Genomic DNA, 16272 nt, shown 5'->3' with positions numbered 1-16272 from the left:
ATGTGGGCAGAGCGCCCTAGCCCCCGGCTAAGGTTCTGAGCACTATTTAGTCGCCTTTTACGACAAGCTTAGCGCTGCTGCAGGCCTACTCTTTTGACACCCGGACCTGCACGGGTCCCTCGAAGTATGAGTAATCCAATTTATCATTTGATATTAATCAACAAAAATTTCAGCTTACATGCATATACTAGAGTACCAGAGACGGATAAAATACTTGATCATGTACTTAGTCTATTTCTGAATGTCCAAATGACTATATGACACGAAGTTGTTTATACCCCTGAGAGACACACATCATGTTGTCAGTGGAGGTACCTAGACATTAAAGTTCTATGTTTACCAACTGGACTTGATGGTGATGTGTTGTTACAGACAATGAACCGTAAAACTCTACCATATAAACAATTCAGGGACGGTACACAATTGTTATTAAAAATAAGTGTATTATTTCTTTTTCCTTGTCCAATGATAATTATTTTTAAATACCTGTTAAGAGGAAATAAATTGCAATGATGAAGACATCATTGTCATGTTGTGTCATGAATTCAAGAATCAAGCAACCTAACTCAAACGAAATTATAAAAGATTGAAAAATAAATAATTAGTCATAAATAAGAAATAGAATATACAAATATAAAACGTTTACGACCTTAATTTCATAAATAATGCGCTTTTTTTTTGTTTTGATACGGTCTGTCAAAGCCTGTCATATTTGGTGATTTAGTATTACGATAAAATATTTAAAACAACACACACACAAAAAAAAAAAAAAAAAAAAAAAAAAAAAGACTCAAATATTGTAACGTCTACACTCAACAATGTACGCAAAATCAGCAGTACAAATTGTCAAATAGGTATAACATGTGTAAAATATATCATTGTTATCTATTTGGCGTTGGTATATCTTACATTAAATTTCTTCACAAGCAAGTGTTGGTATTGTCATATATTGATCTGTTATGTTGATATAACAGTAAAATCCTACTTCTAACTATTTGTGTTTATGCTATATTTTCCTGTGAACTAAAAACCTACAAAATAATTTTGTATAATATGATAAAACTTTTTCTTTTAACAAATTATTTAATAATAAATTAACGTTTAAATATTTCTCAACATGAAAGACGTTAAGTAGTTAATTCCTAACTTAAAATTTATTAGCTAATTATAATGCATTAAACGTTAAAAACTTGGTGCAAAAATATGAATTTGATGCCAACATCAACACTACTAACATATTTTGAGGATTATTTAGAGTTCAAAGTGTAGAGTCCTCAAATAGGGGTGAACTTTTTATTCATCTGCAGTGATTACACGGCGTACTAAATACATCATGTTAGTACAAAGGTATAAATTTAGTGAAATGCTTATGGGAAAAGAATGCAAAATTCATAATTGTTGTCCTCTGGAATATTAAAAAAAATAATAAGAAAACAAGACAAGATTTTATTTGTAAAGAAATAATTCTTATATAGAAATGGATTGTTCCTGTTAAATCATAGTCATTAAGGTAATTATGTATTCGGATGAGAATGAGAAGAAGCCGTGAGTCAGTTTCACGTTTAACTTAAAATTTACCTTGAATAAAAAATTGTATTTTTACCAGAATATTTGATATTTTCTGCTTTGATATGCAATTCTCCTTGGAATATTTTGTTTCGAAACTTCCCCAATAATTTGAAACCTTCTAAAAGATTAGAACATGCACTTTAGTGATTAACAAACCAATTTCCTCTCTAAAGATTTGCTATCGGGTAAACAATGAATGACTTCAACATGTGCTTGGTCCCCTAGACACAGATATTTCGAAAATAGAACAATGTTCAATTTTGCAATTTTGTTTTTAGGACTTTCAGAACTCGATCTTCTATAACACTTACATTGATACATAGCGCTCATCTTTTCAAGAATATACGCATATTATTGTCAAAACTGACGTATAGATAGTATTTACTAATTTACACTTTTCATGATGTAATGCATGTCATACTGACACATTGATTTACAATTCTCCCGGATGAAGTTTCGTAATTTCAGCGTATTGGATGATATGTTTCCGAACAAAAAGAAAAGCCGAGACAGGTAATGCTGACATTACTTATTATATTTTGTATTCAGATTATTTCAATTTATAACGATGTAGCATTTTATCGAATATTCCAGCCAACATTTACTAAATCTTAATTTGAAAGGTATTATTCTTTTTATGTCCTTTAAGTTGCGCTTTCAAAATTCATATACGTTATAAAGAAAACCGCATTATGTCACCCGTTGACACTCTGTTTGTTTGTTACTTTTCCAATAATTTAAGAAAACAAATTTTCAATGAGATTTCCGCGAAATTGTCCAATTAAAATGCGTTTAGTTTTTTTCTACGCGTTTCTAAAGGGCCATTCCTAGATGGAGACGGCTTAAATATGTCAAGCATATCGCCCATTCAAATTCAGTGTTGGATAAAAGTAATCCAGGGAACCAAGATCTGAGCGAAAATCAAAGGAATATTCAAAGGATAACGAATGTACAGGGAAGCAGACGCACAAAAAAGAACATGAAATAACCAAAACTGGGAGCGTTGACAGGTGCACCAGTAGGATAAGCGTCCCCTGCTTTTATAGAAACACCCGTCGAGTTGCTCATAAATGTCATGCACAGGTTAGACGAGATAGTAAAGGAAAACACTATGACAAGGTGAACAAATCTGCCCTAAGATGGTACAGAAGGACAATGAATTCGTGATGACAACCACAAAACTTTCGTAGAAATGCCTTTAATTTTGTAACACCATATCCTTGTTCCAGAAGCCTAATTGGAAGATATAATTTAAATACATAAATAGATTTCAAATGGTAAACATAAATTACATCGGAAAATTACCTGCTAATTAAAAACTCTTTATTTTGGTTGATTAATCACACATTCATATGTACACACAGGGTGAAATGTTTTTTTTAGAATCAGAAGATAAAATTTCTTTAGTAACCACGTAATGCAGGTAGCACAGGAAGACTATGAAACCCAGACAAAGTCCAACTGAATACACGCAGGTACACGCAGGTAAAGAACATTTTAATTTAAAGTTTCTGTTTGATGTTTAAAAGTAATCAGTGAGACTTGCATTAAATAAGTAAAGTTCTTTTAACGTGTAATACACATGTACGAGAATTAATACGTCCAGTGTAGTTTTAACAGTACTTACCCCCAGTCAACTGCTTCTCATCATGCGAACGATTCCGCTAATTTGTCCGACGTCACTGTCTGAACAGAGTTCCTCTCTATTTTGAACAGCATAAGAAATAGGGTGCACAAATTAAAACATAACGCCAGTTTCAATTCTTTATTTTAGAAAAATACAAAAATGGATAAATTGTTGAGAGTAAGCTTTATCCTGCTTTATTTATGCGTTACATAAATTAAAGGCCAGATTAGTAAATAAGATAATACAATTTCAAGAGAAACCGTGATGGATGTCCGGAATATTGTAAATTCATTGACAACGTTAATGATAGCAGAAATATATTAGGAAAATGTTTATACATCCATATAAATTGAGTTACAACACGCGTTAACAAAACATCTACAGTAAGCTTTAGGTAACATTTCGTATTCAACATTTCATCGTTAAAATTTCGGACTTAAGACATACATGTACATGTAACAGTCCAAACTTAAACAATACAGAGTTCAGAGTTCTTACTTCATATTTTAGGAGTTTTAACTTCAAAATTCAGAGTTCTAATGTCATATTTTAGAGTTTCAACTTTAAAATTCAGAGTAAAAATACACTTCAGAGTTCTAACTTCATACTTTCAGAGTTTTTATTTTAAAAAATCACTTTTCAGAGTTTTTATATATTAAAAAAAATCACCTTCCAAAGTTTTAAGTTAAAGATTTTGTCATATATACATACATGTTGTTTACAGTTGGGTGTTCGGCTTTCAAATCACTCGACCCAAGAAACGATAGTGAAGACCGGGAACATCATAAAACAATATTTTACAAAGGGATTCTTACAGAATTGAATCCAGAACACATTGCTGTGTAATATTTGAAAAAAACTTGATTTACGACACATGTGTAGAACATATGTAGCTAAAATTAGAAAATATAACATCAAGGAAACACTTTCCGACCAGCCCGAAGCCAAACTCTGAACCAAGGTCACGCAGCTTACAGTTCTGGGGATCTATAATTTCCCGCACTTTTCCGACCCAGTCGGTATAGTTCCGCTTTTTGCCCTTTGACCTTAAAGACGCTCTTCCATGGAAATGCGAGTCACCCGATCAAAATAATGTTTCCAAATACTGCTAACTTAGTGGCGTTTGAAACAATTGTATCGGAAATTAAAATTGCGTGCCTTGTATTATTTCCTGATGAAAATTTTAAGTGAAAATATTTACTGTCGGCTATCTTTTTTTAAAGATAGTACTTGTTCCTTCTATCAGCAGTCAAAAAATATCTACGTCATAGATTCGTAATGATAAATTTAAATACTATTAGCTTTTCAGTTGTTTTCTAGATTATTGAATATATTTGAGGAAAAAAAAGATCAAATTGAAAATTCTGATATGTTACCCATTGCCTGATTCTAACACAAAATGGTATTTAAATATGTGTTTTGTATGTAATTAAACAAACGAATATAGTTTAACAAATCCTTTAATCTGTATTAGATGTATTAACACGGTATATTTAATCTTTCATTCATACGATATTCTACATTGGTGACAGTCATCCATGTATATCGAAACACAATTGCTAAATTCCCTTCATTCGCTGTGAGCATCTGATTTGAATCAATTAAATTGTAACAAGAGTAAATGAAAGCATGTAAAATTCTGTGCCATTAAATATAATGTTAGGATTTTAATTTGTGTGGTTCAGTAGCTGAATGAAAGCGGAATATCACTGTGCTGCTTGATTACGCTTCTGTTGTAGGTAAATTCAATAGCCGAAGAACGCCCCATGCATCATGATATAGTTGGCAATGCTCTTTACATTTACAAATAATACATTTAGTTTGGATTTATAGCTGATTCTGATTTACTTTATTGTGTTAAATGAAAATGTCCAACTCGTCATGTGGCTGATGTCAGGTTTTCACGGGAATTTTACATTTCGGAGTTCGTTACGGTGTTACATATTTTTTTCTTGGATTACCTTCTCAATTTCACAAACATTTGGTAAGTATTATTTTAGAACTTAAATGTTTGTAACATCACTTACTTGGATATGTATTACTATTGATAGAGTGTGTTATTGTTTTTAGAAAAAGTTTATGTAAAATGGCATAATGTACAAATCATGTGCACTACATTCCATGAAAGAAACCGAAACATTTATTTTATTACTGACAACATTAAATAAATGTTTATTTTTATTTATAAAATTTCATTTCAATTTATAAAGTTACGAAATTATCGAAATCATGACAATTTACTTGAATCAAATGCATGTTATTTGACGCAATTGGTGGCAGGAATGTTTAATACTACTCCAAATGACAATTAAATTAAATACACAAAAAACAAGCCATACTTATAAATGTATGATTTTTCTATGACTATTTTGAGAAATGAAGACTTACTCAAAAGTCAATATGTAGTTTATCTAGATTAAATACTTTGTAAAATAATAAAACGATAAAAATTACATTTATTTTTAAATTATTTCTTTCGGATAATTTAATATTGAGCATGTTGAGAGATCCAAAATCCCCTTTGCGTCCAAGTGGTATTACCCTTTTTTAAAATGAGATTAAAGAGATAAAAAGGAAACATCTGAGAAAAGTTATGTTACACATACGTGTATATGTATACTACTATTTGTAAAACATACCAAAATAACTGAGCTATTTCTTCTCTGTGATAAAACCACTTTATACAAAACACGTGCAATTCATTTATAAGAGAAACATAACCATTATATATGCATTACACAAGCAGTAAGTGTACTTAATGCAACTTTAAACGAACATTTCGAATGGAGTCAAAACCTCAAGTGTTATTACTGTTGTAAAGTACAAACAGAATTTAACACATCAAATATGTTTTGACAACCTTATTATAAAAGCAAAACCTTAGATATTCACGTCCTATTTTTCATAAATTTTGTTCAAAAGTTTGTGTTTGGGATGATGCACGTTTGGTATTTTCGATATGCTTGCAAGATTTTACTTGTTATTGACTTGCTTATTTTTTCTTATGTTTGATGACATTTGGGTGTATTACAAGTAAATTGATATATTACAAGTGAAATATTACTGACTGTATCAAACGCTTTATCTGCATAGTGTACTGTATTGCGTGTAAGGCTGATCTGTAAGGGACCATTGTATTTAAACCTGAGTTATGAAATAATAACTGGATAAGTTAAGATTGAGGCCCTATTGTATAAAAGATTGAACTTTTATACATGTATGCAGATTGCAAGCGAGATTATAGAATTATATATGAAGTCATTTAATGTAATATTATCCAATATTAAGTTTTTTTTCAGTATTTAAATGTTTATTTTTAGTATTTAAATGTAGGACGGTACATTGTATCAAGCTTGAATATTGCGTCAATTTCAGAGTTTCACTTAGTGGTCCTATCTAGCTGCTCTCTAATCTGCACACTTAAAGTGTTTAGATTCGTTCAGGGCATGACATATTTTTTTGGTCAGTATGAAAACATTCTATATGTAGTACATGCAAGCACCTTTACCCACTTTTTTGTGTTCGGAGTAATTTTTAAATATAACAAAGTGAAGAAGGAATCATTACATAAAGCAATGACATATCTACGACCATCATAAGGATAACTGATTAGCTGATTTATAACTGCAATCACGGCTATGTATTCGAAGAACTTTATTGATGAAATGCATACTGATTTAGACTTAGCATGCAGTATTTGTTTTAATTGATGACAATAGTTAGATTTAATTTGGGCAACCAAAGTCGTTTAAATGGCTTAAAAGAACCCCCTTTTCAGAACATCTTTAAACGAAAATATTCATTTGATAAGCGGAGTGGTAATGATGTACGACATTATTTGTCGTGTGGCATGTTGGTTGCGTGATTGACACACAGGCTGCTAACCCTCTATACTTTATCTGCAACGACATAGGAGGTAGAAACCTACATAGTAGCAAAAAACTTTAATGTAATACTTGATGGTAAACAGAAGCGGTTCAAATGCATCCAATTTGTGTGAGTTACAAGTAGGAAATTAAAGCTTTTAAATGTCAAGCGATTTTCCAATACCAAGGCATGCACGTTCAATTATACACGTATTTCTGATTTTCACGACAAGAACTACATTGTATACTCATCTAAAATTAACAAACCCGTATAAGTATCTTGAAGTGAAAGTATCGAAGCACTAACTTAATGAAAGTTAATAACTACAACTAAAATATCTACATGTATGAGGTAATTCCTTCAATATACATGCTTATAAAGTAAGATGTTTGTTTGAAACATTTTGACTTATTTGTGTGTGGGGGGGATGGGGGGGGGGTGTTGGTACTTTTATAAAGTAAAATGGCATTGCCTTTTATACATTTTAACATTTGCTTATGATTAAAAAAAATTTTATGTGTACTATTTAAACATTTAGCGTTGTGTTACGTTTGGATATAGTATCCTACCTTGCTCCATAAAATCTGCGACCGACCTTTGCGACAGTATGAAGCTGCATCCTGCATGTATGTTATCTAAGTCTTGACTGGAACTAACGCTAAGCCAAACTTTTATACGTTCATTGCTGAAAAAATTGACTATTTGGCCTTCTGGCAGGTTTCTATTCAAAATTGATAAGTGCGCAAGATTTGTATTATTGTCTACTTCTGCCCGATTCTTAGGCGGAACTATTACACTTGCTAATAGATTTTTACTACGAAATCTGCAAAATAAAACAAAGGAAAATTATAATTATCAATACAAAAATATTCATCATTCATTTCATGTTATAGCTGGTATAATCAATGTTCGTTTTTTTTTTCTAAATTTCTAAAACAAAATTCGTAATTGTTTGGGAACAATAGAAAAATCTTAAATATGAGAATGTGCAGCTGTCATAGAACATGAATTGTTGTTAACATCCTTAACGTTTCATGCTTCAAAGTAATGTAATGCATGTAAAATCCGAATATTTATATTCATCGTTGATGATTGGCATTTCTTACTGTTGTGCAATTGTGCAATTATCGATACTGTTTGTGCTTCAGTTTTCAATACCTTGGTAAACATGTTAAGTTGTTCATCGTTTTGATAAAAAAATAATCAATGGCACGTTTAATAGATTGCAAGAGCTTTTCAGAGAGAACCAACAATTTATTCAATGTTAGACTTGTATAAAAATATTGACATTTATACTTTGATGCAATAATAATGGTACAAAGTCGTACCGATGTACAACATTATAAGCTAAGTGTACGCATGATAAACATAAACCATATATTCATCTCTGTATCCATTAACAGAATATTTAGCAATACTTAGCATAGAATGTATAGAAGACAATGTCAATGGCAAATTTTACCCTAAAGCGAAATTTAGTCGCTGGAGGAAATGCGTCAGGGTCTTAAGCGCTTAATAAATGGTTATCATAATACGATACCACAATTAACCTTTAGTTATTTGAAAAAGCATGCTTTTATATTTATTAAAATTCGAAATGAAATTCCCAGCCATTAACTAGTCGTTTCACGGTGAGATTCCTGGCGTTCTTCTGTGCAAAACCAGTACTTGCCAACCATTACAAGTGTAGATGCGTGACATGTATAAATCTGATTAAGTTAAACTTATGATAATGACTAGAGACAAGTGCCCTCAAACTACCTATTACCTCCATTTAGACGAAAATGAATCCTGTCAATTTACGTCGCTTTTTTTCAACGTTAGATGTAGCATTTCGATAACAGTAAAATGAAGCTAAAATACATATCCAAAATTTTATTCCATGAAAGTAGAAAAAGACCACCATGATTAGAACGAGAAACAGAATATATATAATCCAAGATCAGACTTAACTACAAGAACAAACAAAACCACTTATATAGGTTACAGACCACCAATTCAACCAATGAGCATTTGGAACGTACGCAAAAAATAGTCCTACGCAGAAATTACCCCTGTTCCTCATAGTGCTGTGAAAAAAGTTCTCATCTTATTTAAAAAATTTAAACAGTTTCTGAAAGGAAAAACATTTCTGTACATTTTATAGGTGCATTTTGCTTCTTGTGATGTGAAGCCTAATCTCCATAATGATTTTTAATTATACCCCTATCTTGTGAAAACACTGGGATTTCCCATGCTATTTATAGACCCTTCACTTCCGGTGACCAGTACTGCACTGCAAGTCTGCTAACCCCACATGCCATTCTGAGGATTGTGAGCTGACATATGTAGAATCATGCTGATATATAGTCCTCTGCAGGTTAAAGTTAAGGTAAAGTCCAGAGAAGCCATTGAATATTGTGAAATTAGCATAGAAGCCTATGGGAAGTGGAATTAGTGGTTTTTAGCCTATATAACAACATATTAAACTAAATTAGAAAACGCACCGAGTAAGTCAGCAACCCGGATTACAATTAAACTTAGTAATATTAACAGAAATGTTTTCTTTTTCATTTCGTTTGTTTGTTTGTTTGGTTTTTTTTTGTTTATACATCTTTTTGTCTAATATCAAATTTATAGTTCCATAAGCTTCCTCTGTGTCAAATATGTAAACGCAATCTGAAAATCCGAGCTATAACAAACTTGCAAATTGTGCCCATGCTTATCCTTATTATTCTTGATTCAACCTATGCGGTCATATCAAGATGTGATCATATGGTGTTGTTTTATGGAGAATTTTCTTAAGCAGAAAATTATCTTTTAAGAGAGACTAATAGCATGAGCACCAGATTTTCAAACGAAAAGCCATTTTGACAACATGATAGCTAGTGACAAATAAAAAGAAATAAAAATGTATACATTAAATTGTCATCTAAACAATACTAAAATCACACGTATTCCGGAAGAATGCAAAATTCCTGATTGTATTTTAAAAAAAAATCCGCAGTTGTACTTCTCATTAAAGATAGTTTCCAACAAATGGAAATGTATGACCCACTTAATATGAATTTTGGAAAATAACACTGCGAATTGGTCAATCAGATGAATTTTTTTAATGAATTGTTCGATAAAAGTAGTTTGATTTATGACGAGCATAGTCCTGTCTTAATGACTTTCGTAAAAACCGCAGATATTCCTACCAAGGAAAAAGACACAATTATCTTATTGTTATACAAGCAAAATGTATCAGATATCATATTGTAATCCACACACTGGAACAGAGGGACTGGTGCATTAAAGAAAACGGTCAATGAGGGTCGTCGCCATTGTAATAAAGTTAAGGTTTTAATTGCCCTTATATATACTTTTTTTTCTATTTTTCAGACGCAAGACATGTACAATTATAGACTAATTAGTTTCTTTTAAAATTCGAAACTAACTTTGTGGGATGGACAAGGTGTATAAATGATACAGTATGACAAAATAATAAGTGCCGACAGCTAGAATCGAAAATTGTGTGCAAATAATTTTGGATGTTTTGAAATAGATATAAATCTTCTTCATATGAATGAAAAGGGTAAAGGCGCACAATTGTTACATGTACCTGTTGTAATGCCTATTGTTTGTGTGTATACAGATCAATCACGAAAGTTTAATATAGATGTTATTGAATAATTATTGTATTTGCTGTTGCTGTTTTAGCATAACAATAAACAAAGTATGTTATCTAATTATCTTTTTCCATCAAAAATATAACGTTAATGCTAAATCAAGATGCTTAGTCCTTCTGTTTGCTGGGAATGTGAATTGAACTGATGTGTCTGTCATTATTAATTCATTATTGATACAAATTTTGGTAAATCAAAAAGACAGTTCAAATTTTCGAATCTATTACATAACATAAACTTGCAAGTCAACTTATACAATGATAGTAAAATAAATGTTTTGCTTTATCATAGTACAATGAAAAGGTTACATAGATGACAAACAGTACTTTTGGAAGAATCAACATTTTTAAGTCAATGGCTTTCATCTGCCAAATAGTTATTATCACTAATGCTACTACCAACATGTCATTATCCACATCATTATTCAGCAATTCTTAAGATTATAAAAGTTATATATATCACTAACCAAAACGAACTTTTTTTCCCAATTAACAACCAGTATACTTTCAAATATTATCAAATGGATTTGATTACCAATTCGGTTGTATTCAAATTTATATGGCATGTTATCATGTTTTATTTTCAAAAGTAGAATATTTGGTTTTATCGTAGAATTGTTCGCCTGCTGTATGTTATTTCATTTGTTTGGTCTTGGCTTTTGTCTTTTTGACTTATATTAACATATATCCAACCTACTCTATGATATAACTGGCTCGGTATAAAAAAATCAAGATTTTAATAGTTGCCTTTTCATCTTTATGGTGTTAATCACTCACAACAGTTCTGCACCCTTTTTTATTAGTTATTTCTAGACACTTGAAAGCTGTAATTCAATGAGTGTAATTTCTAAAAAAAAAATGTGAGGTGAAAAGAGCATCTATTGTATTGCTTTACCTTTGTTCAAACGGCTTGGTTGTTTTGCAGTTTTATATACAATAACGTGAACATAAAAGAGCTATTAATTTCATTTCCGATGTTTAATGTAAGGCAAGGATGGGTAAAACAACTATGGAGATATTCTCAACCGCAGAGCGCTTTGACAGTTGCTTTTTTCTAAAGTTACTCTTTTACTTGAAAGAACAAAACTTATTTATCTGCAACATTATAATTGGACATCAATTTCAATACTAAGCTAAATGCATATTAAAGTTATGTTTGTTCTAAATATTGCATTGTATGTTTATTACTAGTTTAATGCTAACATTTTGTAATTCTTAGTTGATAAAACTGGTTATATGCAATAAACTATCATTACACCTGAACTATTGCCAAATAATAGAAACAAAGTTATATGTTATTTAAACATCTTTTCCGGAACAATATGTATCAAACGTTCTCCATGTTTGATTTTGATCACTGCAATCGTTCTCTTCGACAATGTCAGTGAAGTAAAATCTAGATTGCTTTAAAATTCATAAAAAGCGTAATGTAGACCTTTGAATTTGTGCGTAAACCCCATGGAATTATAGTATTTCAATATCTTAATTCAGTATATTGTACTTATACACTCGACCATTCATTCTCTTATCAAATTGTTTCTCCAATCATAATGTCGGGAATAGTAAATTAAGATATGACCTAGGCTTTAGAGGGTCTACAAAAACAAACCAAAAAAAAAAAAGAAAACGCGAGACTCGCCTAAGAAACAATTGTCTAGTATATAACGCCTAAATAAGGCACTATTTTTATAAAACGAACTACGTAAGCGCTTCGTTTTAATTGAATTTTCTGTTGTAGATCCTTATTCTTTATATGGTCTCAGGTGTTTTACAATGGAAATGTTTGTCATGAAGATGCCGTATATTTTTGATCACATATGTCTCATTCATTGGGAATAATTTCACATGTCGGAAGTTTGACCGAACATGACAAGATCTATCATGTTCATTAACTGGATTAAAGGAAGACTGAGAAGTGTAGGAATATCATTTAGATGACTCTGACAGGGGAATAATCATTTGATAAACGTCACGTTACAATGCCAGAACACAACCAGCATCGATTAAAAAAAAATACCAAAACTTCGGATTGATAACCATTGTTACACCTTTCAAATATTCTACAACTATTTATATCACAACTGCATTTTTTTCAAATGCCCTGATTGATGTCCCCGATCCTAGCGGCGAGGTTAAAACATTAATTTAAATTCTGTTATTTACAAATAATTAAGTATTATACCTTTTTCGTAAATAAATCGTATTACGATTTAAAATATTTTCTTAACTGTAAAAAAAACCTACTCGACGTGGCCCGGCTAGTTCATTTTATACTTTAAAGATATCAGTTTGTACCATTTGATTTAATTATTGGTTAACAACTGTTTGATAACAATACGGTCACGTTAAAACATTTAAACATGAACTTTGTCGTTGTCATAGTATGTGGACATATTTTTATTTATTTATTATTTTTTTTTTGCTAATAAACATATTGTCTCCAACACATCTTGCATGGGTAACGAGGTCCATGAAAATGTTTCTGAAAAAAAAAACTTGAAAATAATAGGAACCATGAAGTTAAACAAAAGAGAAAAGGATATTTAACAGTATGTGAAGGAAGACGTTTCTAAAACATTTAGCAACGTCAATCAGGACATACTCATAAGAAACAAAGGTATATATTTGTCCGTTTAAGGATCGTTTATTATTTTTGACCAAATTATGCAAAACTATAGATTATGGGCTGTGTTAGCTTCATCAATCGCGAAGCGGTTTATGAACTATCGTAAACTGTCCCTAAGTTGGTTATGCAAGCATAATTTTGTACAATTTTAATTTGCCCATTCAGAAAACCTTTATTTTGTTAAGAATTATTTAAATAACGGACCGCTGACCAATCGACGTTAATGATGTCACAAAACCAAATTAGTCTATGGAAAACAAACTTTTTTCCCAGAAAATAAACAATCAAATAAAATTATATTTAATTGAACCGAGAAGAAAAAACTGAAAAGGAGCCAATGTAATGTGCATATTGTGCATATTATTTTTTAAGCTGCTTTTACTCGTCGTGTTTTACTTGTATCTATCGTCCACATTAGCATATTCCAATATAATGTATGACGTATTTTTGGTAGTTTTAACCACGAGTTCAAAGTTTCTTCATTTATCATCAATTATAAATTCATACCTTCCAAAACATTTAAGCTACTACATGTATAAATAATTTTCTGTCCCACACAACTAAGTTGTATGTATTAAGATTAGAGAAAAGACTTAAACTATGGACCTGTAGTTAAACAGGTGTAATTTAGACCATGTGTCACCAAAAATGTATATTTTAAGTTTGTAACGTTCATATTTTCGAACAATGAAGCATGTCATCAAAGAATGATTTTCCCATACAAAATATTTTTGTAGGTGATGTTGATATCCCACCTTACTTTTGATAAGATATTAAGCCACTACTAATCAGGATTTAAGTTTTAAGTATCATGAATAGAATTAAATGAACATTTAAAACATTACAACCGAAGTTGAAAAAGTGTTTTTATATAATCCTGTACATTAGTAGAAATCTTCAGCAAGTTTTTTGATTATCATAAAGCAATTTATACCAGCGTGATACTAACTATTTACCAACATTAGAAATAAAAAGAGAATAAAATAGTTTATATATAAATTCAATTGATGGTGTTTACAGTTACAACGAATAGTTTATGAGCAGAACAAGTTAGAACTTCATGGACATTCATAACGTTAAACGTTAAAGGATATATTGTAATTTGTCAACGAGTCTCCGTAATATTTACAAAAACCGGAAATATGCTCTTCCTTGCATTAATGCAGTAATTTGGAGAAATGTTGATGAACATATTTGGAAGTATTCTATTACGATATATTCTTTATTTAAGCGAGTCAACAACCACGGTTTTATTATTACTGTGCTCGACAAGTTCAGTACAAGGTAAGTACATTTTTATCGTCTTTCCCATGTACTCTGAATACCGAAAAAAAAGATTCCTACTATAGTAGTTTCTGCAGCGTCTTTTATATTAGAAAAAAGTATCAAGCTCTGTGGGAATGTTTAGAAAGACTATTTGAGAAATAAAAAAAAAAAATAATTGAAAATTTTAAAGTGTTACGTAAGATTAATGCATTGAATTAATCATCTCAGAATAGTCACGTTTGTCCTGGAGTTGTGATTCCAACTCAATATATACTGTGTAGCTTTACAAACATGGAGTAGTACCTTTGAAATCTCTCTCTGTGCATCGTTAGAAATTTCATTTATGGTCAGTGTGATGATAAATGTACCATTATGTCACATTATAAATTGATCTAATATCAGTGATATTGTGTAATATAAAGACTAATTTGCAAATAAAGCAATTCTTATAGCATCTTTTTATTACCTTATTGTATCACAAATGAGATTGCTACAAACTAACAAGAAAAACCTAAAGCCTAGGCCAAAGTGCGATTGTGAACAATATATTTTGTAGCTTTGTTAATTTTAGCATCCCTATTCATCAACATTATCTCAACTGAAATTCGATAACAATCGGCACCCTAACCACCAAGTCTGTTTTGTACTTACATAAAAAAGAAAATGACTTTCAAATCCATTCGTTTAAAGATTACCGACGCTACTTTGCAATTCACTTTCCTTACTTTTGCCTGGTTATATCAGGTTCTTACCTTGTATCATTGCGAAATAGAAGATATACAATTATATGAAGAGGCAGTCACATAGCTAACAGCCAATAACTATTAACACTACTGAATCGCCCATAATCACTTTTCACGTTTTTTATATGTAAATATTTCACAAACGGTGTATATATGGAACTTGAGGAGATAAAGAGTTATAGTCAAATAACAATATCGTCTCTTTAACGATGGATTTGAAAAGAAAACATCACATAACATTTTATGACATGTACGATGATCATTTTGAAAAGGGAATTACATTTAGACATTGTATTAAACATCTTCCGATGATTCGTCTTGAGGAAATATGTTTAGCTGACTATACTAATATGCAATCTCCAGGAAATATAATCCGATTGTAAAACGAACTTAAATTGCTAGTTTTTGAATGTCTGAAGGGAATATTTGTGTATAAAATCCACCCAAAAATAGTTTTGACATTGTTTTATAAACGGATCCGATAAAGCAAGATATTGTATTAAAGCTGATGTTACAGCCACAATGGGCTGCGATGTATACATCAAAATAGTTGAGCGTTCTATTGCTAAAGAAAATTAAAATGTTATCATTTGGGGTACCAATAGTTTCAAAACATATCCTAATTTCGTGAAAACAGGGGTAGAGATGAGGAAAATATATGCACAGTAGCATTAGTAAAACTACGTAAAATGAAAATCGAATTCAGATTCAGAGTAAGATTTCTGTTTGATCACTTCTTTAAACAACATCTACTCTTTGAAATGTGTACTGAACAATTGTTTATGAAACAGTATATCTATTTATAACATGATAAAGACTTCTTTGAATATGAAAATAATCTATCGGTATTGATCTTAACATACGCAAGATGTTAAAGGCAATGCGCAAATTGTTTCTCAACATGAAAGAATTAAATGATGCCTTCAAA

At 30.9% G+C, this 16272-nt stretch overlaps 1 protein-coding gene across 1 annotated transcript in view; it reads left to right on the top strand.

Moving 5' to 3' along the window:
- Nucleotides 1-5064: 5064 nt before the first annotated feature.
- LOC148621741 (uncharacterized) overlaps nt 5065-16272 on the top strand; it is a gene marked incomplete at its 5' end in the record, with an annotated part of 41267 nt that continues 30059 nt past the window's right edge. The window contains 2 exons of the mRNA XM_088574091.1: nt 5065-5180; nt 14567-14619. Of these exons, the coding sequence (XP_088430217.1) occupies nt 5065-5180; nt 14567-14619 (169 nt within the window). The remainder of the gene's footprint in view (nt 5181-14566; nt 14620-16272) is intronic.

Source organism: Perna viridis, chromosome 3 (genome assembly GCF_037379345.1).
Source record: "Perna viridis isolate PV_CMFRI_1.1 ecotype Kerala chromosome 3, ASM3737934v1, whole genome shotgun sequence".
Classification (NCBI taxonomy): domain Eukaryota; kingdom Metazoa; phylum Mollusca; class Bivalvia; order Mytilida; family Mytilidae; genus Perna; species Perna viridis.
This window is presented reverse-complemented; position numbering and strand designations above follow the sequence as displayed.